Source organism: Marmota monax, unplaced genomic scaffold (genome assembly GCF_021218885.2).
Source record: "Marmota monax isolate L192 unplaced genomic scaffold, Marmota_monax_Labrador192_F-V1.1 WCK01_AAM20220418_F8-fsc00400, whole genome shotgun sequence".
Classification (NCBI taxonomy): domain Eukaryota; kingdom Metazoa; phylum Chordata; class Mammalia; order Rodentia; family Sciuridae; genus Marmota; species Marmota monax.
Genome location: NW_026692772.1, coordinates 668804 through 694177, shown reverse-complemented (window position 1 = coordinate 694177; position 25374 = coordinate 668804). Strand labels below are relative to the sequence as shown.

The 25374-nt window shown below is 56.6% G+C and overlaps 2 protein-coding genes across 4 annotated transcripts in view; both read right to left on the bottom strand.

The window, feature by feature from the left end:
• Nucleotides 1-2771: 2771 nt before the first annotated feature.
• On the bottom strand, nt 2772-24533 carry Pde5a (phosphodiesterase 5A). Its single transcript, XM_058580119.1, has 7 exons — nt 24510-24533; nt 16190-16507; nt 14701-14790; nt 13304-13441; nt 11038-11102; nt 3989-4192; nt 2772-3884 (listed from the first exon to the last, which is right to left on the bottom strand). The coding sequence occupies exons 1-7, from the start codon at nt 24531-24533 to the stop codon at nt 3497-3499; spliced, it is 1227 nt and encodes a 408-aa protein (XP_058436102.1). The 3' UTR covers nt 2772-3496.
• Nucleotides 18886-25374, bottom strand: part of Qrfpr (pyroglutamylated RFamide peptide receptor) — a 56738-nt gene continuing 50249 nt past the window's right edge. The window contains exons 7-8 of one of the 3 annotated variants that reach the window (XM_058580131.1): nt 19871-22477; nt 18886-19795 (exon numbers count right to left, since the gene is read on the bottom strand). The gene's annotated coding sequence lies outside the window, so the exon portion shown is untranslated. Of the gene's footprint in view, nt 22478-25374 lie in introns of all 3 variants that reach the window. The other 2 variants (XM_058580130.1, XM_046447134.2) reach the window with 2 other exon arrangements.

Here is a 25374-nt window from a genome sequence, read left to right as displayed (position 1 = left end):
ACCATGGAGCAAGGGCTGGTGTGAGGTGACCCATGGCCAGGTGACATTGCAGATGCACTTCTGTACATGAGGCTCCCTCCTGGGTACGGCCTCCCTGTGAGGTCCCGGCAGTCAGTGACCGAGGGGGAAACGTCACACAGGGACTTGCCGTCGTGAGGAGCACGGTGGCAGCCAGCTTCCAGCACACCGGGTGAGGAATGCGGGTCGGCTCTCCTCTGCCAAGCCATGGCCATGTGGCGGTGTGACGCTCAGGTTTAGACCTCTTAGTGGGTGCTCTGCTCTGCAGCAGTTCCACGGGCCCTCGGATCCCAGAGGCCGGGCAGAGACCCGGGCCACGGGCTTTCCACGCGGCATCCGCAGGAATGAGGGTGCCCCAGACTCCAATCCTGTTCTGGTCTCCTTAGTTCATAAAACAGCAGGGCCATTTCCTCCTCACACTGGGGACAACGCAGGCGTCTCCTGCCCTCCGAGCCACACAGAGGAGGTTGAGTGATCTGTTATTTCATTTACAGGGAACCTTCCCCTGGAAACCAAGGCTCGCTCACTCTGGGCAGACTGACCGGCCGTGTGGCCAGGCGGACAGCGGTGCTGCTTTTAAAGCCCTTTGCTTCTCTGTCTAAACAGGGGCAGGATGGCAGGCGTGAGTCCCGAATAGACCTGAGGGCTGCAGAGTCCCCTCCTCAGAGGTGTGTGGCCCGCCCAGGACCACTCCAGGGGACAGGGAGCGGGGGCCTGCTGGGTCCCCCTCCCAGGCCGAGCCCTGCAGTTCCTCCAGGACCACTGGGCGGAGTGCAGGAGCGGCCGGGCAGCGGGCACCTGGCTGGCAAACAAGGCTCCTCTGCGGCCCACCCCACGTTCCCCAGGTCCCAGGCAGCTTCCCGCGACCTGCAGGCTCCCAGGAGGCACAAGACGGCTGACCTTCCCCTTGGCCTGCGGCCACCACGTGACCCTGCCCTGGTGTCCCTCCTAAGGCCTCGCCCTCTTCTGTGTGGAGGTCTGGGGGACAGTGGCCCGAGGAGAGTCACACTCCTGGCCTGCCGTGTTCCAAGCATGGCAGTGGAGCAGCGGCCAGCAGGCTCCCAGTAGGCGGGCAACATGAGCTCAACAGGCCGACTCCCACCCGGGCTAGACAGCAGACCAGCGTGCCGAAGACAGACCACCTCTGTGCGGAGGGACAGTGACCAAGTCCAGGAGACTCATTTATGAAACCAGGACCTTCTTCGCACACGACAAGGAGAGGCTGGCCCCGCCCTTATCAGGCCAAGCCCACGGCTCAACAGGAAGGGGTCATCAGAGCACCAGTGTGTCCAGGGCACACGACTGTTGAGAGCCACAGCCGAGTCAGGATGGCATCTGGCATTTTGCCAGAAGGAGTGGTTGAGAAGTAACGCCAGCGAGCCATTGGGATGGTGATAATTAAGTTAAGCTGTGTATAATTATTAAGATAATGACTGATTGCTGTAACTGGATGATGCTAAATTGAAACCAGCTGTGTATTCAGTTGTGTATATAAACCTCTGCTGTCCGGCAATAAGGCGGCTCCTGCTACCTCCGGTGCCCGCTACTTTTGAGTTCTCGCGGAGTTCCCGTTGAGTTCCGGTTGAGTTCCCGTGGAGTTGGGGCAATAAAGTAGTTCCTGTTTGAACCTACAAGTGGCTCGTGACCTCCCGGTTTTTTGTGCCCAGCCAGACTGCGGTACACGACACTGCATTCTACCCTCTGGCAGACGAAGGGGATGTTCCATGGCACAGGACGAGGACGCCACAGGCTGCCCCTACCCCCTCCTGCTCCCCCAAGCAGTGGTGTGTGTGAGGTCAGAACACAGGAGCCCAGGACAGGCTCTCCCCGGCCCTCGACCCGGCCAAGCACTGCCAAAGCTGACCTTGTACCCCTCCTCCTGCGGACGCCCCCCTCCCTCCTTCTGCCGAGACTCTGCTCTAACCCAATCCCAGCCAAGTCTTGCAACTCAAAACTATTCACACTTTTCAAGGTAAATGTATCTAAGTGTTGCTTCAATTAGGGTTTGAATTCTAAAGTTTAATCTTTAGAAGGCACTTGTCTTCCTTTATTTCCAAGTTCTCAGGGAGATTTTTTCCCAAGTCAGTCATGAGGATTGGCATGTAAAGTCACATGCCCTCTGCCCTATACTTAATGTGACCTATAATACCAAGGAAACGTCGTTGAAAACAGGAGGCATCATGCACTTTTGAGAACACATTCTTCCACCATCCTGAACCTCTATGTGCCAATACAGGGTCCCCAGGGTTGGGACTTCTGCTCTGCTCCCCGATGTATCCCAAGTGCTAGCACGGTGTATAGCTCAAAATACACTTACTGAATGAACAAATGAATACAACCTATGACTAAACTACATACTTAAAAAATCAGAACCAGGGAGCAAGATTACGGCACACATTGCCAACTTCTAATACACCACTTTCAAACAAAAAATTCTGGTGAAATTGAATTATAATAATTACGAAAATCTGTTTTTTTTCCTTAGTACTGGGGATTAAGCCTGCAGTGCTCTACCACTGAGCTACACCCAACCCTTTATTTTTATTTTTCAAAGTTTGAAACTAGGTCTGGCTTAGTTGCCCAAGCAGGCCTCCAACTTGCAATCCTCCTGCCGCAGCCTCCCAAGCAGCCAGAAGTGGTATGCACCACTGTGCCCAGGCAAAGACAGTTATGGTTAATAAAATACCTAACAAATATATCTGCTGGCATTCACCAACTTACAAGTATCTCAAAAGGCTTTTAGCATTCCAATCTTTATAGCTTCTTTTAGACAATTTATTCTTCAAATTTACACCCGAAAGGAGGAGTTGGAAACACATTTTAAAGAGCAAGTGCAGAGTACAGGTTAGCAGAAAGACTTTACCTATGACTTTATTCTTCTTCCCATTTTTTATGGGGGTACAGAGCAAACTGGTAATGTGCTGCTGGCTCACGGCTCCTGTGTTTTCCTTCTAGATGAAGACAGAAAGAAAGCCCACGTGACAGGAGGCCAACTCACCGGCAGAAGCCTCACCTGAAGCCAGGAGCGTGCTCACCTTTAACTACAGACAAACGTGAAGCGGAACACGCGGGTGACCGTAAGATCCACAGCAGCAGCCAGGCCTTTATTAAGGTGGCCTACCAGGTGTGCCGACACTTTAACTCCAGCAGGTTTTACTCAGCATCCACCACCCTGGTGAAGACCAGTGTCCACACGCTCTGCCCACCCCGGGGTCGGCCTGCCTCCCACCATCCGACTTAGTGATTCCCCTGCGCCTGCTGCCCGAGTGGCCGGTCTGACAGGTGTCCCAGCTGGGCAAGGGCACAGGACATGGGCGGCTCTCTCAGAGCACATGCCCTGCTCAAACACAATGACAGAGCCACCCACATCAAGGAAAGGTCCCTGTGCTTTGCTGTCCAAAGACACCTGCGTCCCCACTGGGAGCAGACCATGGCAGGGTACCAACTGCAGGAGTCGGAACCGGGAGGAGCTTCACGTCTACGGGTAAAACGGAGGAGCCCAGGAGCGCTCCGAGGAGTGCCACGCCGTAGGGGCAACGGCGGCTGCCGGCCTGGCATCCAGCCTCTGATCACATTCCTTTAAACAACTAGAAAGCACAGAGAGAGCCAGGCCAGCCACTCCCCACGACTGTGCGTCCTCCCTCACCAACCAGGGAGCGTCAGCTCCCAAGACAACAGCCCAGGGCCAGCCCACGGGGAGGGCTGGCAGGGCAGGCGACGGCAGCAGCCTCCACCTCGGTGGACCGCAGGCACTCACCGTCCAGGGCAGCCTTTGGTCCCTGCTGACGTCGGGGACATTGAGCGGCTCCATGGTGTTCTTGACGTACTGAGCGTACATGTAGTTGATTTTGCCAGCATCTCGCTGCCTGTGAGAGAAGAGGCCTGAGTGCGTCCTCTGCGGCCAGCAGATGGGAGGACGCCATGCCCACAGCTGAGGAGGACCCGCGTCTCTGCCCTCATGGGGCCACACCTGCACCTTGGCTGAACACCCCCGCCTTGGGGGTCACTGGCGGTCACTGGCTCACATGTGTGGAAGAGACAGCTCCCACAGCGCTTCAGCATCTCAGTCTGCAGCGCGTCGTCCGGGCTCCTGTTATGACCGAGCCGCCGCGGCCTGAAGTGTGCGCTCCAACAACCCCCAGCTTCCGAAGCCTGGAGCCGAGCTGGAGGCCTCCTGTGGGCGGCACCAGAGGCCCCGTCCAAGACGGCCTTCCAGCCGGGTGTGCAAGGGGCCTCCGTGTCTGAGGGGTCCCTCGATTGCTCGTGAATGTCCACACTCTGCAGCACATGGGGCCCCCGCCCTTGGGATGAGGGAGGCCCAGCCGGGTCATAGGACACTTTCTGTGTCACTTAATGAAAACTCACATGGACTCCCCCACAGCGTCTTTTCAGAAGACGCTGAAGAGTTTCGGAATGACCAGGGCCTGGCATCCTCAGTTACCTGCCTCACAGTGGCACCCCCGCAGGGCAGCAGGGACAGCTCCCAGTGAGGGACGCCGAGCAGGCCTGGGGACGCCCTAGGTCTCTCCCGTAGTCTCCACGTTCCTGCTTGTTCCTAGCACCTTGCTCGCCTCAATCTCATCTCCACGTTCGTCTTTTTCTGCTGTAAGGTCTTTATGGCAGTCATTGAAATTTAAAAATCATCTTCCTCAAAAATTATTTAGAGCGTAAATACTTCCACTGATTTTTTTTCCCAGTCCCTGGCTGAATAGGTTGACCGCAAAGACTCAGCCTGCCGGAGCAGGGTCGTGTCAGTGCTGGCAGGGACAGGGCAGAAGCACCTTCTCAGGGCCTCCTGTGCTCTGGTGGAGGTAGCGAACCTGGCAGAGGCTGGGGTTGGGCAAACCGACCCTGGTGTCAGGACCTGCCAGTCTCACTGTGGCCTCACCAGCTGGGCATGGGTCCAGGCAGGAGGGACATGCACACACCAACCGTCCAGGGTGGGAGGAAGGCCACTGGCCCCTAACCTCACAGCTCCAGGCGGCCTCTCCCATCCTCCACGCCTGGCCTGACAGCTGCCCCCAGGGACGTGTCACCATGCCCCTGAGCCCTGGCGACTTCCCAAGTTGCGGGCCTCTCTCCTGGCCAAGGTGCTTTAGCCTCTCCCCGTGGATGTGATGCCAGCTCAGACCTAGTGCTCAGCACGAGCAGAGCCAGGTGCCCATGAATGAAGGAAAAGGCAATGCCAGGCGGAACCCGGAGCCGGCGCCCGCAGACCGCCTGAGGCCCAGGACAGCTCCGCTGGGAAGGGCAGCAACCAGCGCCTCCGTCTGCAGAGATGCTCCCGGCCCCCTTCATATTTGCCACCCGGGGAAGGCTCAAGAGGAGCTCCTAAGTGTGGGCTGTGGGCCGGAAACGGTGTGTGAGACCAGACTCCTTTACAACAGGGCCCTGGGGCAGGGGCCAAGAGCCCGCTGAGGTCAGCCCCAAAGGTGAGCCAGGTGGGTCAGCCACACCTGGGATCCCAGCCACTTGGAGGCACTGCGAGGAGGAGGATCCCAAGTGCAAGGCCAGTGTCAGCCACTTAAGGGAGACCCTGTCTCAGAACATAAAAAGGGCTGGGTGCAGCTCAGTGGTTAAGTGCTCCTGGGTTCCGTCCCCAGTACCTCTCCACACAAGAGGAGGAGGAGGAGGAGAGGGAGGAGGAGGAGGGGGAGAGGGAGGAGGAGGAGGGGGAGAGGGGGGGGAGGAGGGCGAGGGGGGGAGGAGGAGGGCGAGGGGGGGAGGAGGAGGGGGAGAGGGGGGAGGAGGAGGGGGAGAGGGAGGAGGAGGAGGGGGAGAGGGAAGAGGAGGAGGAGGGGGGGAGGAGGAAGAGGAGGGGGAGGAGGAGGAGGAAGAGGAGGAGGGAGGAGGAGGAGGAGGAGGAGGAAGAGGAGAAGGAGGAGGGAGGAGGAGATGGAGGAGGAGGAGGAGAGGGAGAGGAAGGAGAGGGAGAGGGAGGAGGAAGAGGAGGAATGAGGAGAGGAGGAAGAACAGGAGGAGGAGGAATAAGGGGAACAGGAGGAGGAAGAGGAGGAGGAGGAGGGTGGCCACCAGGAGACCAAGAGCCCTGTGCGCCTCTCGTAAGCAGGTAACAGCCGCAGTCGCTGCCACCGCTGTCATCACCACCCCGTGAGCGGCCGCAGCCAGGAGACCCTGAGTGGTCCCAGGGCTGGAGAGGAGCACTGTGCTTCCTGACCTACACAAAGCCAAGTTCACCCTGTGCCCTGAAAGAAAGGCTGATCATTCCCAGCTCCTGCGCTCAGTGAATTCAGCGTGACCTGCTCTGAGAAGGCTGCGTGCTGCCTGGGAGAGATGAGGGGACAGGGTGAGTGACCAAGTGGCCGCCTAGGCTCCTGATCCGGCAGGAAGCTGCGGCGGTAGCATGTGCTCTGGGTGCGTGTCCGCCTGGGTTGTCAAGCAGAGGTGCTGGCTGTCCTGGGAAACTCTCCTTCCCACCCAGAGGGAAACTGCCCTCCGCTGCCCCAGCGGGCTGCTGTCCCCAGAGCTAAGTCCGTCAGCAGGATGTAAAAGGCAGTGTGGTGACCCCAGCCCTGCCCTGTCCTCGCTGTTTAGAACAGGGACGGGAGGGCTTGGGCTGCCCCTCGGTCCCACAGGGAAGGGCCACATGCCAGGGATGCCAAGCAGCAGGGAGTGCCCGGGTCCCTGGCGTGGTGAGGCTCTCCCAGGAAGGAGGACGCCGCGTCCGTCTGGGTCTCATGACTGACCCCTCCTAGCTCATGCAGCTGGTAACAAGCCACCCCACACATGCAGGGAAGATGCCCCAGCACGGGGTGGATGGCAAGGGGATGGGTGGCCCTGCAAGGCTGGCCAAGACTGACCCCGGAGTGGGGCTGTGGACACAGGAGGGAGCAGGACCTCACAGTGCTGGAGAGGCCACCACTGAGCCGCACAGGCTGGCAGGGTGGAGTGCGGCTTCAGCCTGCAGGTGCCAGGCAGGCAGAGGGCGGGAGATGAAGAAAGGGCCGTGGCAGGAACGTGGGCCTCACCCTGGCAATCGCAGGGACACTCAGTGGCCCTAAGGAGGATCCTCTAGGAGCACACCCACCGCGTCCCGGGCTCTGCGCCAGGGCCACCTCCCAGAACTGCTCCTGCAGACTGAGCCCACATGGTGGCACCAGGACCCCGCCACAGGGAAGCTGGCAGGAGAACTCCCCAGCACCTGCTCGGACCCCTGCCCTCGTCCCGGCTGCGGTCTGCATCAGACTGATTTATTTTGGAATGAGGATGAACCCCGGGTGCTCCAGCACTGAGCCACAGCCCCTCCTTTCTGCTTTTTTAAATTTGGGAGAGGGTCCTGCCGAACTGCGAAGGCTGACCTTGGACTTGCTGTCCCCGGCCTCAGCCCTGAGTCTCTGGGATCACAGGCCCTCCTTCCACTCTCTCAGGCCTCCTGTTCCTCTCGCACACCTGCCCAGTCCTGGCGTCTGGTTCTTGGAGGTCTGGGCCAACTCAGGCATCAATGGACTCTGCACAGTGGACAGCAGAGGTGACACTGCAGGGGACTCTTGGGAAGGCCGTCAGGGACACGGAGCTGTGGAGGAGGCGCAGCATGTGCCTGCCCTGGAGCCACACAGGGCCCTGAGTCCTGCCGTCCGCCATCCCGGAGAGAAGCCGCGGCTTCAGGACGGTTCGGTGTGCACCAAGTCCTGCTGCCGGGACGCGCTGGGCTTGAACCACGGAGTCAGCGGGAGTCCTCGCCTCTTCCGTCCACAGTTGTGTGAGTGCTAAGGACCCTCTTACCACCTTTCCCTATTTAGTGATGCTCGGGTTTTCTGATACGATTGTCGGTGACGACTATGGGCTGGTGTCTCCTCCCAGGAGGTGGGCTCAGGGGTTCCGGCCGCGGTGTCCTTTCACAATAGCCTGTGCGTCCACGAGGACCACAGTCTGCTGGCGTGGAGGACAGTGCCCTCACACCTGCCTCAGAGCCAGGCCAGCCACAGCGCCACCTCTGTCCCTCCCCTAGTCAGTTCTCGGAGCCACAGCACCGACTCAGCCCCCCACAGCGCACCTCCGTGGGATTCTGGGCCCCACCTCAAGGGCTCACCATGCTTCACCCTGACGAGGTGGACTTAACGAGGACCCGCAGCGCGCACCCAGAAAGCCTCCCAGTTCTCCACCCGGCCCTCTCCACTGGTAACCTAAGAAGCCTGGTCTGTCTGCAGCTAACGTCACCAAGCTCCCACCCTCCCCCACTGAGGGCTGGGTTTGTGGATACGAATTCAGACCCGGACTAGAGACCCCCGGGTGAGCAGAAGTCACCGCTCAGCCCCCACTTCAAAATGCTGAAGTCACTGAACGCTGGCTGTGTCTAAGTCAGTTTTTATGCAATTCACCCTGATATGTGAATCTTATTGAAAAGTAACCTTAAATGGAACTTTCATTCATGACTGGGGGTCTTCTAGGGCAGGATGAGAATAAAAGCTGATTTAAAAATATGTAGCTGCTCTAAGCCATTTGCACGGAATGGTTTTTATTGCTTTAAAATTAGTGAATAAGTCGGCTAAGATGGGTCTTCTAAGGTCACCATACGGGCCCCCTCGTGCTCTGTGAAAGCGTCTTTACGCTCAGGCTGTCCTGGAGGGACTGGAAGGCCACCGAAGGCCCTTCTCAGGCTGACAAGCAGGTGGTCTTCCTGAAGGAAGCGCCGCGCCTGTTCTAAGAATGCACCAGCAGAGGGCGCTGAGACCCCGAATCACTGGGCTCAGCCACGGGGGACGCACAGGAAAGTCAAACCGCCAAGAGATGAAGTGAGTCACAGAGGTGGGCGCTGCTACACAGAGGTGTAGGGGCAGACGAGGATGATTCGTGACTCTACACCTTTAAGAAGCATCATCCTAGCTCTTCTCTTATTCTCCGACGGAGATAAAGGTGAGGAGACACATCTAGACGCACAGACCTTTACTTACATAAATGACTCAGCTCTCTCCAGTGGAAAAGCAAAACACAGACACCTCAGGGGCCTTACAGGCAACTTGCTAAACTACCATCAGAGATGCGACAGCACATCAGCGCTCTGCTAGGGCGGCGAGCCCCCTGACAGTGGCAGTGTGCAGACCAAGGCTGCTGCACACCAGGACGTGCACGTCACACGCGCAGCTCCAAACACGCAACACACGCCAACACAGGGCGCGGGAAGGACAGGGCCCGGGTGGACATAGGTGTCACTCACTGCCAGCAGGACAGAGGGCAGCGAGGGCCAGCCCTCATGTGAGTTATGACCTCATGGGTCTAAGCCCCAGGGCACTAGCAAGGTCTCTGGGAGAGGCCAGGCTGACCGCCTGACCTCCCCACCACGGTCAGGCTGGGTAAGGTGCACCTTCAGTATCAGTGAGCTGCCGTGGCTTCTGAGTCACCTCAGCCACGAGCAGCCCCAGATCCTTTAAAGGGAGGGAAGATCTTTCATCCTGCCAAGCTGCTACAGTGACCGCTGGCCTGAGGGGTCTCACCTAAACACACCCTCGTAGCCAGCCTCAGCTCCGTTCACTGGGCTGTTTCTGCACCTGGCCAGGGAGGCTGGGGGGAGGACGGTGGGCAGAACGGCAGGTGCAGGCCGAGCTCCCAGGCTGGCAGCACCAGGAGGCGGAGCACACCAGGCTGCAGGCCGGTGGTCATTGTGTTCCTACAGCTGGGAACTCGACATCTGCTTTGTAGGGTCTAGAGATGACTTCTGTTTTACATGGCTTTTCACTTTTTATTAAAACATTTTCTTCCAAATCTTCTGGATGAACTATTTTTAAATGGATATAAGAGTCAAAGAAACCCAAAGGTAAACTGAGCTCCCCGCGGGGTCTCCGGCTCTTCATCTCCAGCCACCGCGCTCCGTCTACACCGTATGGGAGCTGCACTGACTCACTTGGCCATTCTCGTGCACTTACTTCTCTGCACTTGGCTCAGCCATTTAGAGTGAGCTGCGGACCCCAGGACACTGCCCCTGGACCCTGCAGCATGAGTCTCCGGAGCGGGGGACGTCCTCCCCAGTGATGGGGACAGGCTCCCTCGTCAGGATGCCCAGTGTCCACCCAGCGTCTGGATCTCCACCTGTGTGTGTGAGGGGCTCTTTTGATCATGGCCTGGTTCTGAACTGGGACCCCCGCAGAGTTCCAGTCCTGCCTGGGCTCTGGGCTCTGAGCACAGCACCTTCCTCCCACCGTGTCGGGGGATGGCACTTGTCTGGCAGAGGGTACACAGCCGGGTGTGCAGGGAGGTCCTTTCAGAGCCATGGGCCGAGGAGCTCAGCACTGACGCTGACTAGAGGCCACCCCACCCGCCACGTGGACAAGTCTGGGAAAGGCCGGAACCTTGACGTCCCAGGGAGGCACAGCAGCCTCTGCTTCCACGCGAGGCCCTGAGATAGGACAAGGGCCACGGGGGAAAGGGGTCTTCAGCAGTGGAGAGGGAGCGAGGTGGGGAGTGGCACGGGGGCTCCCCACGGCTTCTGCAGACTGGCATTCCTGAGGGTCTTCTCACCTGCGAGGACATGCCAGCTCGGCTAAGGGTGACAAAAGGACTGAGTGAGAGCTCTGGCCCTCTACCCTGAATGTGTTGCGGATTCTTCAGGAGGGACAGTGGCATCCATCCTCCATCCCATGAAGACCTTACGCTGCTCAAACAAGTCACCAGCCAAGACCCCAACGCAGGTTTGAAAACACCGCAAAACACAGAAAAGAGCTGGAGGGCCGTGGAGATCTGGTCTGTCCAGGCCCCGGCTCCTTCTGCTGCTAGATCAAATCGGAGCAGGAACCTACGAAGTCCCCAGAGAGGGGCGAACAGGCTCGTGAGCAAAGGTGCTCAAGACGCAGTACTCCTGGGTCCTAATGAGCTCGTGCACAGTCACTCCACACCCAGTCCCACACCGGTCACCCCGGTCACTGTGACACGGTCCACAGACAGGCCGGTGCAGTGGAAAGCCTGGGGCTCCATCCCCACAACACCGTGGGGAAAACGGCCCCGGGGAGCGTGCTGAGCCAAGCTGGTGTGAGACCCCGTGAGAAGGACAGATGGTAAGTCACTCACCTTGCCAAGGTATCCGAGGATTCTGCCTCTTCACACTCCATGTGAAACACGCTAGAAAAGGAGTCCTGAAACAGAAGACGGGAGGCTGAGGCTTGGCGTCGGCAGAGCGCAACCCAGGCGCGGGCGGCTGCTCCTGTCCTGCTGCCCCAGCGAGGCCCGGCTCACGCACAGGCTCTTGCAGCTGTTCCCCACGTCTCGTCTGGTTTTGACGGGCAAGAAGGCCCACCGCAGCCCGCGCTGGTCCACTGCTTTCCCACCAGGGAATCCTACCCGGATGCTGTTATTACACATAGGCAACGTGCCTGTGGGTCACACGGTAATATTTTATCATCATTGAAGTAACACGAAGACTTGGGTGCCGTAAAAATCACCCTTGAAATCACACTTAAAAAGCAAGACGCCCATCTGCCCCGTGCTACAGTAACACCTGAATAAAGGAGAACTGGAAAGGACCATCAGAAGGGGGTGTGATCAAGGGCGTTTGGAGAGGCTTTGATTTTATTTTTGCTCATGTCGAAATATTTTAATGCACAGATAACTGCAATAGATATGAACCAACAAGGCACCTGATTCCCTTTGTAAATGTAGCAACGTAAGTTGTAAAAAAGTTAGCAAAACATATTCACGGCTTCTTGTCATCTGTAGTCCAAGGCACCGCTTTTCCAAATCAGCGTGTTACCACGCAGGGTGCGACCCAGCAGAAGCTCGCACTGAATATCCATGAAAGTGATATTTAAGATGTTTAAAAATAAGTGCTTCATGTATAACTTTCAAAAATTAAATGCCAAAGAGCAGGCCGTGAAGGCTGAATCTGACATGGGCGTTAATGGATGCTGACCTGAACTTTAAGGCTGACAACTGTCTTGTGATCAGCTCTGCGTCAAGGGTTTCGTGACCAATTTAAAACGTGAAAGAGCACCTATGGACATGCGGACTATCTTTTTAGCACAGTGAATTTTCATTTGCTATCCTTTTGAATCAGCCACTGTGACACACACACACACACACACACACTCACACACACACTCACACGCTCATACACACACACTCATACACACAGATGCACACGATGACGGGCCACACAGCCTTCCAGCTTGTTAAAGTGCCTGGTTGAATGCTTTTCTATCCTACTTTCCCGGTGCCACACGGACCCACGCGGACGCTCTTCCCAGTTCCACGGAACTGCGTGGTCTTAAAGGAAGAAGGACCACGTCGGAAAGAAACGTGCAGAGGCGATGGTTCCTGGGTCCAGGAGGCTCAGAGACCGCACAGAGCGCAACAGCGAGGGCCAGGACTCGACTCTCCTGCCAGACTCGGGCAGATGCCCGTCTGTGGGTGGCCAGCACTGGTGTGAGCACTCCCCTCTCCCTACACCCTGGGCTTGTCCTGTGCCTCCGCCAGCAACAGAAAACTGCGCTCTAGAGGGTAAAGTCGGCCTTAGGAGGTGGGCAGTGGTGGGTCGGGACGTTGGTGAACGTGAAAGCATCTGTGATTTCATCACCGTGACTACCCCACTGGGAGGAGGTGCCCAGCGTCACCCAGCCTGCAGAGGGCAAGTCAGACCTTGTCGGTGCTGACAGGTGCCAGACTGGTCAGTGCCTGGAGTAACGGCCTCTCTGGGCGACACCTGTGGTTTGCAAGACCCTGTGGGAAAGGGAAGCTCTTCACCCAGCACTCAGCCAGGTCCACCTGCTTAGAGCAACAGGGCACCCCGCCCTGCCGTGGAAATCGGCACTCCGCAACGACTTCTTCCCATCCAGAGGTGTTCATCACCTCGCCACCTACACAGCGACCTCAACAGTGTGGCCATGGGCTACGCAGTGGACACAGGGTGGCCATCATCATGGTACCTACACAGTGACACAGTGTGGCCATCGCCATGGTGCCTACGCAGTGAGTGACACAGTGTGGCCGTGGCCATGGTACCTATGCAGTAGACACAGTGCACAGTGTGGCCGTCGCCATGGTGCCTACGCAGTGGACACAGTGTGGCCATCATCATGGTGCCTATGCAGTGGACACAGTGTGGTCATCATCACGGCGCCTAAGGAATGGACCCAGTGTGACCGTTGCCATGGTAACCGTGCCAGGCCACAGGGTAGCTGTCGCCATGGTTGAGTAGTGGTGGGGTCCGGGGGTCTTGGAGAAGCCCTACACCCCACTCACCCCTCAGCTAGACAGGCACCTAGTGCCACAGGGACAGCTGTGTGGCTGGGCCAGTGATGGGGCCCTGTGCACACGCTCCCAGGGCCGTGGCTGTACTCACGGGGCAGTCTTCGTCCACTATGAAGATGGTGCAGCTTTGGACCTGCATGAAGGAGATGATGGTGGCCGCTATCTTCTTCAGAATCACCTCTAGTGACTGCTGCTCCTCAAAAATCAGGCTGGCCAGGTCCAGCAGCACCTAGAAGGAGGGAAGTGCCAGCCTGCAGGGGCTGCCGCAGCCGGCAGCGAGCTGCCCACGTCCTCACTGCTGCTGTACGGCTGACCGCCCCAGTGCTGGGGCAGCAGGCCTGTTCTGCCTGCTGGCCACACGCCCTGATGACCATCAGGATGGCCACACAGAGGCTAGGCTGCAGGTGGGCAGCGTCTGGCTAGTCCTGATGACCCCTCCACTAGCGTGACAGGGACAAGCTTCCTACCACAGGGTGCTCGCAGCAGTGAGCGGGTGCTGCTGTGGGGCTGAGCACTACAAGGTGTTCTGAAGAGCGTCCGGCAGGCGGCACACCGGGATCACTGCCCCCCACACCCAGATCAACCTTCACCACACGCCAGTCTTCAGAGAGCTCAGCTCTGCACAAAGCCAGCGTAAGAGCCCCTGTGCCTTCCTGGGACTGTCTTCTCTGAAGCCAGTTTGCTGGAGAAGACCCGCCCTGGCTGAGGCCTAAGGGTTCAGGGTCAGGCGACAGGAGGCGAGTCCACAGCAGCACATGGAATGTGTGTGGAGGGCAGAGCCCGAAGAGGGGAACGCAGACCAGCAGGAAGGAAACATGCCCGTCATGTTCAGACGGCAGAGAAGGCACGGAACGTCCACGGCAGGCAAGAGCAGGCACAAGGCGGGCCCCATGCTCTCCGGTGTCCACTCACACCCACAGAGGCAGCGGGCACTGTGGGTGTCCCTCACCTGCAAGTCTCAGAACGCTCACCTCACTCGTACCATCTCTTAAGCACTTAATTGGGAATGTGCTGGAACAAAACAATCAGGGATCTAGAAACCAGGGCACTAACCAGAGGGCCAGAGCAGGTTCCGTGGGACATGTGCCTCGTGGTTGCAGGACAATACGCGAGTTGTCAATGTGGTGATAATGAAGACAGTCCAGAAGAAGCAGGCAGAGGAGTGGGGTGGGGGAGGAGGCTGGGGGGATGGCGGGTGCTGGGTGCAGGTCTCATGGCGCCCAGAACCCAGGGACGGCAGGAACTAACGCGTTACTCAACAGCGCCTGGGCAGCAGCTGGACACCCACATGCAATGGGCAGGGTGAGGGCCACGTGAGCCTGCGCTCTCAGGTCAGCAGACGTCCACAGAGGTGGGGCGACCGAGCAGGGAGACAGGAATCGGTAACAGCTTCCAGAACCCAAGTGCCTCTGAACGTCTGACCTAGTGCCCTGCACCTGAGCCAAGCCAGGACTCTCCCGTGGGGACACCGACACCCGCAGCACTCACCTGGTTCCTCCTGTTCTCCAGGAGCGAAGTCTCGTAGAGCTGGGCATTGTGAAGCACGATGCCGCAGAACGCCAGGTAGGCAGCAAAGTCCTGCAGAACAGCAGCCGAACCGTCAAGGGGCAGTGCCCAGACCACTGGCACCCAGGTCCACGGTGGAGTGAGAGCCACGAGCCCAGGTGCAGGTGGCACTGATGCCAACCAAGTGGGCCAGTGTGTTCTCAGTCTCCTGGGCACGGTAGGTCTGGGCCAGCAAGAGGAAGGGGAGAGGGGCTGGGAGGGGGCTTCTTCACATGAGACCGCCATCTGCTCTGTGCAGAATCTGCAGTGGCCTCCACACGATGCTGAGACTCAGGCCTCTGCTGAGACTACATGGAGCCTGCCAAGGGTTACTGCCGCAAGCAAAGGCACATCTGCCATCAGGACAAGGACAGCAGCAGCGATGCAGCCACACACTGCATCAAGGTGCAAGTAACACTTCCAATGTGCTCTTTAAACACGGACCCTCACAGCACCCTGAACACCCCCTCCTGGGGTTATGCGCTACAGTCATGTTAATTATCAATCCAAGCACATCTTGAGATCGCATGCTTTATCCCACAACCATGAATATATTTTGCCAAGATGTGATAGAGCCTAAAACTGCAAATTCATTCAAGAGGGCTTCACCTTAAAGGGCTATAAACACAATAATGGAATAAAGAGCCAACCCAGAACCATGCTTTCCCACCAAATATCCGCAGTTGTCCCTGGCAGCACAGGAGGCTAGATAGGTATTCAAAGGTACTTGCTATGCTAAAGCATAAGGACAAACAGGTGCCACACAGCCTAAGCCTGGGTCAAAGTATCTCCTGTCTTGTCTGAATGTCTGTCAAGCTCCTATGAATTTTCAGAGGAGCAATGTAAATACAATGGTCCTGGGGGAGGGGGCGCTGGCGATGAACGGTACAGAGGTAGGTATTCACCAGGAGGAACGGCACGCCTCCCGCAGGATGAAGTTAAGAATGGGTTCAAGGACGTGCTGGAGGGGACAGATGCCACTATGGCCTGGGGAACGGGGCCTTCAGAGTCATAAGAGACGGGCATGAAGTAGCAGCTAGCCTGTTCCACGCACCCTGGATCTGCACCCGGGCACCAGCAGTCTGTGGACAAAGCCTGTAAAGCAATGGTGCACCAGAGAGCAGCTCCCACTTGTGCCAACCTGGAGGCTGAGCCTGGGTGGCTCTGGACTTTCACTCAGGACAAGCCTCTGCAGCAGACAGCAAAGGCGAGCCAGGCCATCAGGGCCCACGTGCACAGCCGAGGGCAGGGGGCAGCTGCAATTCCAGACTGAGCAGCCCCACGCTCCCAGGTAGCACCCACACTGCACACTGCACAGGGCAAAGATGCCTTTCAACACTCAGGGTGCTACAAAGCGCCATCAAGGACCCCCAGTGGTTGCTCTGGGTTGGCATGCAGTACCGGGCCCCTTGCAGCAGCATGGCCACAGTACCTTCTCGTCCTTCTCTGTGAAGGTCCCGCCACTAGCAGATTTCTTGTTGATGGCCTGGGCCACACCGACGACCTGGTGGTGTAAGCACAGAAAGAGACACGTGTTTTCCTTGGCTGAGATCACCACCAAGAATCCCCCCGAGTGAATGTGTGGAAAGGACAGGGTCGCAGACCTGTGCAGAACCTCAGCCCCGGAGCAAGCCTGTGCCCGGAGCAAGCCCTGTGCCCCAGCAGCCTCCCTATTTCTGGTCGACCTGATGCTGCCGGCTTCTTGGGCCAAACCCAGCGGGACCCTGGTCCCCCCTGCAGTCTGGATGAACTAAGTGGCGGAGACAGTTTATGTGAATGTGCTCCACAACCATCTCTACATTTCAAATAAATAAAGTGAATGTTTTATGCTGCTCTTAAATATTTCAGAAGGGCAAAATGCTCTTTTACTAAAAATGAAACAGTCCTGAGTGGCCAATCACAGAAGAAATGTGGGAGGGTCTCCAGGACACAAAGACGTCCTGATGCAGGGGTGAGGTCCAGCTGCTTTGGGAACTTCAACCCTGGAAAACCATTTGACCTTCAACAGACTTATTTTTGGGCTACTGGAATACGAAAACAGGAATTAAAAGTCGAGCCTTATTTCAAACAGATTAGAAGGCACCCAGAGGGCGAAGGGTACCTGAGGAGACAACTAACCTACCGGAGATGGGCCTGAGACCCCAGCAAGAGGTGTGCGTGGGAGGGCCTGCCCAGCTCACTCCTCGGCAGCTTTGATAAATGACCTGACCTCCCCCTGAGGGCAGGGAAGCACACAGGCTCCTCCACGTGGTTGTCTGACCCTGACACCCTTATTCCCGCTCTCCTCCTCATAATAAAGGATATTAACATTTTAAAGGTGGAACACCTCTTCGTCCTGACTCACCACCCTGGGTCAGCTCACTCACCTCTGTCCCCCTCAGCTCCTAAGTCAGCCAGCTCTATGGCCTCCGCCCAGCAGGGCTGCTCACTTGAAGCCGACTCGCCAGGACTGTCAGGGCCGCTGGGTTCACACACACAGCAGAGGGGCAAGGCCACATTCGTGTGTGTGAGGTTCCCGGGCCTTGGATGACTGGTCCTTTCAAGCGTTCTTTCCTTTTGTGTATCAGCGGCTGCCCTGAAGGGGCTCAGGACCCAGCGTGGCGGGACATGACCCCACAGCACTGCAGCACAGACTGGCGACCGTCACGACCCGGGCTCTCAGCCCGCGGGAGTGAGTGCTAGGGCCCTGTGGCAAGGGGCACAGGCTGGGAGTCTGCTGGGAGGAAAGGCCAGCTGTTTGGGATGACCAGGCCATCCCCAACGCCTCCACGTCTTAGAGGAAAAGACAGGCGCAGCTGACAGCGTTTTCTCTGAAATCAAGACTGTGGAAGGACGTTACTGTCAGAGCCGCAGGCCCTGAGACCGAGGTCAAAGTGGGCCACCAGTGGCATCCTGGACCTTGTCAGAGGCTGAGCGCTGGGTGACTGTAGGGTCGATGGGATGAGGAGACACGGGGACAAGAGGGTGTGAGACATTTTACGTGTGGCTCAGAGAGCGAGGGTCTGTGACCCACGAGGGCCAGGCTGTCGCGTCCACCTGCCTACATCTTACTCTCCATGACGACGGGGACGAGGGTCTGGACCACCGTTCTCTGACAGGCCTCGTCTGAAAAGAATCACCCGGGGTAACACAGCCAAGTTCCTTCAGCTGGGGGGCCTGGAGCTGGCCTGGCTGTGACCCTGGCTCCTCGCTGCAGCTTGGGCTCCAAGAGGGAACCTGTTAACTGCACAGCATCTGGGAGCCATGGTCCTCGGGGGCCAGGTGGGGTGCTCACCGCCTGCTCTGAAGTGGCTGGACCCACACACCCCCCCACTGCTCCCCTGCAGGCCTGCCTCTGGGCCAGTCCCCGCTCCCTGGGACGTGCAGCAGGGAGCTGACCCCTGCTGCTTGCCGTGTCCTGGTGAGGAATCTGCTTGCCTCTGGCCCGGGAGCACCTGACCTCTACTGAGATGTGCTGGATGCGTTTAGGCGAAGTTACTAGTTTGTAGATAGCAGGAACAAAGCAGAGTCGCTGTGCTCTGCTCCGTCCAGCTCCCAGCATCTGGCCTCTGTGGGCCCCACTCCTCAAACCACGGGTGGACGTGGGCTCCTGGCTCTTGGCCACCCGTGCACAATTATTCTACGTGATTTTCTCCTAAGGAAACAATGTTTTTCCTTGACTATCTTTCATTAATATGCCTATTTTACTACTCTCCAAAAAATTGTATTAAATCGAAATTGAATTAAAAATTTTTCCTGTGGCTCTAAGGCTTGAAATGTTAATATTTTCCTCTGGACTGTTTTATAGTGATTTTTTTGCAGAACACGGCTGATTAGTATAGCAGGACTACTTCACAGGGGTTGACAAGTTATTAAAGAAAAATATTATTGGAAATATGTATCTTCATACAGATCTGGCAGATCTGGAGATTTTCAACAGCTGAATTACCAGTGGATGCATATTACTTATTGCTATATTAAGACAGTTTTCGCCATCAATTATTTTCTTATTTATATAGATCAATATTGTCTAATATTGTTAGCTCAAACCCCTTTACACTTGTAAAAATTATAAAGATCCCAAAGAGTTTTGGTTTATGTGGGCCTTATTTATAAATATTTACTGCATTAGAAACTGAAATAAAAAACTTAAGATTAACTTTTTTATTTAAAAGTAATAGATCTATTTCATGTAACCATAAATAACACATTTTAAAATGAAGAATATGTCAAAACTAGTGAGAACAGGAACGTTTCCCATTTTGCAAACCCCTTCGGTGCCTGGTTTCTCACGGCAGCTCACAGTCACGGAGCCGCAGAGGGGAAGTTCGAGGGGCTTGGAGAGTCTGGGCCTTGAAGAGTCTGGGACCTAGACAGTCTGGGGCCTGGAGAGTCTTTGCCCTGGAGAGTCTGGGTCCTGGAAGGTCTGGGGCCTGGAGAGACTGGGGCCTGGAGAGTCTTTGCCCTGGAGAGTCTGGGTCCTGGAAGGTCTGGGTCCTGGAGAGTCTGGGGCCTGGAGAGTCTGGGCCTGGAGAGTCTGGCCCTGGAGAGTCTTTGCCCTGGAGAGTCTGGGGCCTGGAAGGTCTGGGTCCTGGAGAGTCTAGACCTGGAGAGTCTGGGACCTAGACAGTCTGGGGCCTGGAGAGTCTTTGCCCTGGAGAGTCTGGGTCCTGGAAGGTCTGGGTCCTGGAGAGTCTGGGGCCTGGAGAGTCTTTGCCCTGGAGAGTCTGGGTCCTGGAAGGTCTGGGTCCTGGAGAGTCTGGGGCCTGGAGAGTCTTTGCCCTGGAGAGTCTGGGGCCTGGAGAGTCTGGGTCCTGGAAGGTCTGGGGCCTGGAGAGTCTGGGCCTGGAGAGTCTGGGTCCTGGAGAGTCTGGGCCTGGAGAGTCTGGGTCCTGGAAGGTCTGGGGCCTGGAGAGTCTGGGCCTGGAGAGTCTAGACCTGGAGAGTCTGGGCCTGGAGAGTCTGGGCCTGGAGAGTCTAGACCTGGAGAGTCTGGGTCCTGGAGAGTCTAGACCTGGAGAGTCTGGGCCTGGAGAGTCTGGGCCTGGAGAGTCTAGACCTGGAGAGTCTGGGCCTGGAGAGTCTAGACCTGGAGAGTCTGGGCCTGGAGAGTCTGGGCCTGGAGAGTCTAGACATGGAGAGTCTGGGTCCTGGAGAGTCTGGGTCCTGGAGAGTCTTTGCCCTGGAGAGTCTGGGTCCTGGAAGGTCTGGGTCCTGGAGAGTCTGGGTCCTGGAGAGTCTGGGTCCTGGAGAGTCTAGACCTGGAGAGTCTGGGGCCTGGAGAGTCTGGGCCTGGAGAGTCTGGGTCCTGGAAGGTCTGGGGCCTGGAGAGTCTGGGCCTGGAGAGTCTGGGCCTGGAGAGTCTGGGTCCTGGAGAGTCTGGGTCCTGGAGAGTCTGGGTCCTGGAAGGTCTGGGGCCTGGAGAGTCTGGGCCTGGAGAGTCTGGGCCTGGAGAGTCTGGGTCCTGGAAGGTCTGGGGCCTGGAGAGTCTGGGTCCTGGAGAGTCTGGGTCCTGGAAGGTCTGGGGCCTGGAGAGTCTGGGCCTGGAGAGTCTGGGTCCTGGAAGGTCTGGGGCCTGGAGAGTCTGGGCCTGGAGAGTCTAGACCTGGAGAGTCTAGGCCTGGAGAGTCTGGGCCTGGAGAGTCTAGACCTGGAGAGTCTAGACCTGGAGAGTCTTTGCCCTGGAGAGTCTGGGGCCTGGAGAGTCTGGGTCCTGGAGAGTCTGGGGCCTGGAGAGTCTGGGTCCTGGAGAGTCTGGGTCCTGGAGAGTCTGGGTCCTGGAGAGTCTTTGCCCTGGAAGGTCTGGGTCCTGGAGAGTCTGGGTCCTGGAGAGTCTGGGTCCTGGAGAGTCTAGACCTGGAGAGTCTGGGTCCTGGAGAGTCTTTTTCCTGGAGAATCCTGGGCCCTGCGAGACTCCAACAGAGTGTTGGGTGAGAAGAGCGTGTTGACACGCCTGGTGTGGGCTCTCCTGCGTGTCTTTTACCAGGAAACTGCTTCTCATTATCTGCCAGCCAACAGTTCAGTCAGGTCTTCCTTCAATAGTGTTGAAAATAAATGATCTGAAACCATCCAAGTTTCAAATTCGGTTCCTGGTCTGAGAGTCACTCATTTTCTCAATGTGTAGGAACGTACTAGAAGGAACGAGAGAAGAATTAAGCACATAACAGTGCCTCTGGCCTCTGACTCTCTCCCCAGATGCACCACCATTTTGTACACTTAACTGAGAGGTGAGAAAGGTTGAAGTGTGTCGATTTCAGGATGACCTGGACACTACAATGTTTTAGATTGAAAAGATCATATGCACCTCGGTCCTGTGCAGTGTGTGTCTATGTATGTGTGTGTGCACATGCATACGTGGGTGTGGCCTGTGTGTGTGCATGTATGTGTGTACTGTGCATGCATGTGGGTGTGCGTCGTGTGTACACACCTGTGTGCACTGTTTATGTTTGTGCATGTGTATTTGAGGGTGTTTTGTGTGCATGTATGTGTGTACTGTGCATGCATGTGGGTGTGCGTCGTGTGTACACACCTGTGTGCACTGTGTATGTGTGTGCATGTGTACATGAGGGTGTTGTGTGTCATATATGTGCTTTGTGTACACAGCGTGTGCATCTTGTGTATGTGTGTAACGTGCATGTTATGTGTGTTGTGTGTGGTATGTGTGCTGTGTATGTGTGCTGTGTGTGTCATGTTGTGTGTAGTGTGTGTGTGTTTCCTTCGTTAAGGAAAATGTCAAGTCCATCATCAGCTTTACTCATTTTAAAATCCACTTGAATCAATGCGTCCTCATTCATTTCAGGACAGCCCCTCACTGGAGAGACGAGCAGTGAGTCTGGTGGACACAAGGTGGTCTGTGGCCGGCCAGTGGGATTTCCTGCTCCAGCATCCTCCTCAGGGTCCCGTAGCCTCCTGTCCCCCGGGCTCTAAGCAGTGTCGCGGTCTTAGGGAGAGTTAGTGAATGGAGTGGCAGTTGTCATCACTGAGACTGTCACTTCAGGACATATCTGGATTCGCAGGTAATGAGCACATGACACAGGCACCCCAAAATTTAACTTCATAGAACCCTCTAAAGTAAAGGGTGCTTTTAAGATTCATATGGCCTTTATTTAAAATGGCTTTCAGTCAAACTCTCTAGCACAAGCACCAAGGTTGGGAGAGCTCTGCTGAGCACTGACAGACCTGTTGCGAGGTTGCACGAGGGGGTTCTGGGTGGGCTTCGCTCCCCATGCCAGTCACAGAGGGCACCCCGGCTGCGCCCCTCCACCAGTGTGTGTGAAGCCCTGGCATCAGGTCTGACAGGGCCTCCCTGAACATGCTGGCAGCAGTGGGCAGAAGGGCAGGTGAGGAACCACAGACGCTCTGTCTTGCCCCTGGGTCCAGAGCAGGACGCTTGCATCCCTGGGGAGCCGGGAGGAGGTGCCCTCTGGCCCTGCTGCGTCTTGCCAGGATCCCCCCTGCTTGGGCCGGCCTGCAGGGCGGCTGGCCCGTGAGGGGAGGGCAGGGGTTTCAAGGCCAGGCAGAGTCCTCCAAGAGCAGAGGTCCAGGCTCTCTGTGGACATTTCATGGGACAAGGAATTCCAGTGGCCGGGAGCCACTCTCTATGATCCAGCTTCTTAATGGGGGTTGGTTCAGGTGCAAAACCAAGCTCCACTGAAACCAGACCATGACCCCAGCACAGACCTGGTGCTTCCTTCTCCCAAGGTTTATGAACACATCGATGTTATTTTCCTGTTCTCATCGCCTAAGGGAAAAGATAATAAAAGAAATTAAGGAAGTTTCTACACATTTATTTTACTTCTCTTGTTTTTATCCTTATGGACCACTTAAAATACAATTGACTCTATAGACTGAGACGTTTTAATCCCCAGGTAAGCGTATAGGAATATTTTCCTGGGAATTAATTCAGAAAAGCAGAACTTTTGAATTTCTTAGGTATCTAAAAGTTGTAGGTCAGAGGTTCCAGCTGATCGGGTTCCCTTAGGAGGACCTGCGATGAGTGGCGTGCAGGACTTGAGCCACCCCATGCAGAGTGGAGACACACAGCTGCAGACACACCGTCCCTGGCCAGATCCAGACCCACTCGTGCTGTGATGACAGCTTGTGTGTCCTGAGTCACTTCTGGAATCCAGTGACCTTGCCTCTGCTGGCCCTGTCCTCCACCTCCCTGGGTTTTAGGTCTTGGTGGCAACGGAGCTCAATAGAAGGAACTGTGGGGTGCTGCACAGATCCTGAGGTGAGAACACAAGATCCTTCCCACCCAGACGGGAGCCATGGACAGTACCGACATTCAAAGTCGGGTTAGAGTCTAAAGGTTCATATGAATGCATGCCCAGGAGGCCCGAGGGATGAGGAGCACCAGAGCTGTCTGCGTGGAGGAGGAGGAGTGCACACAGCTTCTCTTCTGGATGAACAGGCACAGGCCAAAGGTAAACAGGGAGACAGGGACCATGCACAGGATGCACATAGTGCTCCCCACGCTCTGCCTGCTCCTGAGCCAGCTGCTCCCTCTGGCTCTCCTGCAGGGGCTGCATTCCAGCCCCTGCTCTGGGCCACCCCTCCTACCTGCCCCCCCTCCTCCACCCCCCTGCACCCAGCCTTTCCTCCTCCTCCCTGGCCACCCGCCCTCTGCCCTCCTTCCTTTCTCCCCCCTGCTCTCCAGGAGGACCCTGCACTCTGCCCCTCCCCTCTACCCATCCCTCTTCCCTCTCCTTCCTTCCTCCCCTGCCCTTCACTCCCCTGTCTCCTGCCCTTCTCAGCCCTCCCCCCCCCCCCCCCCCCCCCCTGCTCCTGCCTCTCTCCCTGGCCCTCCCTCTCCACTCCCTCCCCTCCCTGCCTCTGCTGCTCACAGTCTAGTCTGCAGTAGGTCTCCTGTCTCAGGGATGGCTCTGGGGACTTCCTCCTCCTGGGGATGGTGTCACTGTCCATCCCAGAGCCCACTGGGCACCTTTAACCATCTCTGCAACTCAAGTCGCTCCCCTGGTTCCCAGCTGCGTCCTCCAGAGGTCCCCTGCTCCTCAGATCTGAACTGAGCTTGGACCAAGGAGGAGGAGAAGGGCAGCTGCTCCCCACCCCAGGCAAGGCCTGCCATTGCTTAGCCCTTAGACACTCCTCAGGCTCATCAGAACCAGGTGCCAGCTGCCTGATGGGTTCTCAGTCCACACATGCAGGGCCTAAGAAGGCACCCTGGGACCTGGGGACCTGGAACAGGCCTGGAGAGCAGCTCCTGCCCTCCCCCACCCCTCCACGCTGTGTCTCAGGCCATACATCATCCCTGATGCCTCCTGTCCCCAGGACACTCAGGATGTGTGGCTCTGTGCTCTGCACCCCTTGGAATTCAGGGTAGCTGAAGGCCCACCCCTAGATGAAGACGAGGTCCAGCCCTGAGGCACACATCCCCTCGGGGAGCCAGGGCCCCAGGGCCTCACCTGATAGGGTCCATAAACAACTCAAGATGGCACCTGGCATCTTGCCAGAGGCAGTGGTTTGAGAAGTAACACCAGCGAGCCATTAAGATGATAGAGATTCCTTAATGACTGACTGCTGTGTCTAGATTATGTCAATTATGTTAAGCTGTGTGCAATCATTAAGATGATGATTCCTTATTGGTTGACTGCTATATCTAGTTTGTTAATTAAGATAAGCCGTGTGGAATTAGTTATGTATATATACCCCTCCTGTCCTCCAATAAACGGCTCCCACTCCTGCTGTATCAATGTACACAAGTTGCTTGTCACCTCCCGGTTATTTTGCTGCAGCCGGACTGCGGCACTCACCCTCCTGAAGGCTCGAAACGCCATACCCTCAAAGGGAGGGGAGTTTCAGCAGCACTTTGGGAGAAACACACTCCTGAAACCACGGCCCTGGGAAACCAAGGGACTCGGTCTCCCCTGCACCTGCCCTTCACGAGAGGAGTCCCTGGTGGTGGACTGAACGACCTTAGGCAGGGACTCAGAGATGGGTGAAGACACAGGGTGTTAGACCAGGACGCAAGAAAAGACCACTGACTCCAATTAAAATCAAATTAAAGCAAGCTTATTGTTACGACCGGCTGGGCTACCTTGCCCATCAAAATCGTGGGAGCCAAGGACAGCGGCGAGGCTTCTTTGCGGCCCAGTTTATAGCCCAAAAAGTTACACAAAGGGGGGTTACAGATAACAACACTGTGAGGAGCATAACACAAGTTTACATTTGTGCTGGCCCTGGCATCAGAATTTATGGAGATCTTAGAGACTCAGAAAGGGTCATTATCCAGCCAGGGAAGGCCAGAATTTATGAGGCCTCACTAAGGTTTAGGAAAGGGTTGTGATCTGGTCAGGGAAAACCGGACATGGGTGAGTTCAGGGCATGGGCAGGCATTCCAAGTAGGTTCAGAATTTGCAGTAATTTATAGTAAAGCCGAAATTATCTTTTCATGGGTTTGTGGCGAGATGCCCAATTTTAAGAAAAGATCAGGTTGGGTCTATCAGGGGGTCTCTGGAAAGGCCAGTTCCTGGCAAGTACAAAAGCTGGCCTCACTTTTCTTGTCCACGGGGAAGGGACCAATTCAGACGACTCAGTGGAGGGTCTGTGGTACCAAACCCACCAGGAACACACGGGTGGCTCTGTGACATCAGAGACCCAGGGGAGGGGGTGGGGTTC

Bases quoted from the DNA above. Each gene is read 5' to 3' on its own strand.
- Pde5a (XM_058580119.1), bottom strand. From the start codon at position 24,533: ATGGCGTTTCGAGCCTTCAGGAGG. The intron at 4,193-11,037 runs GTGAGTGACTTA...TGCCGCCCACAG, and splicing joins TCCTCGGATACCTTGGCAAG to GAGGCCTCCAGCTCGGCTCC. The intron at 3,885-3,988 runs GTGTGGCCCCAT...CTTCTCTCACAG, and splicing joins GGTGTTCAGCCAAGGTGCAG to GCAGCGAGATGCTGGCAAAA.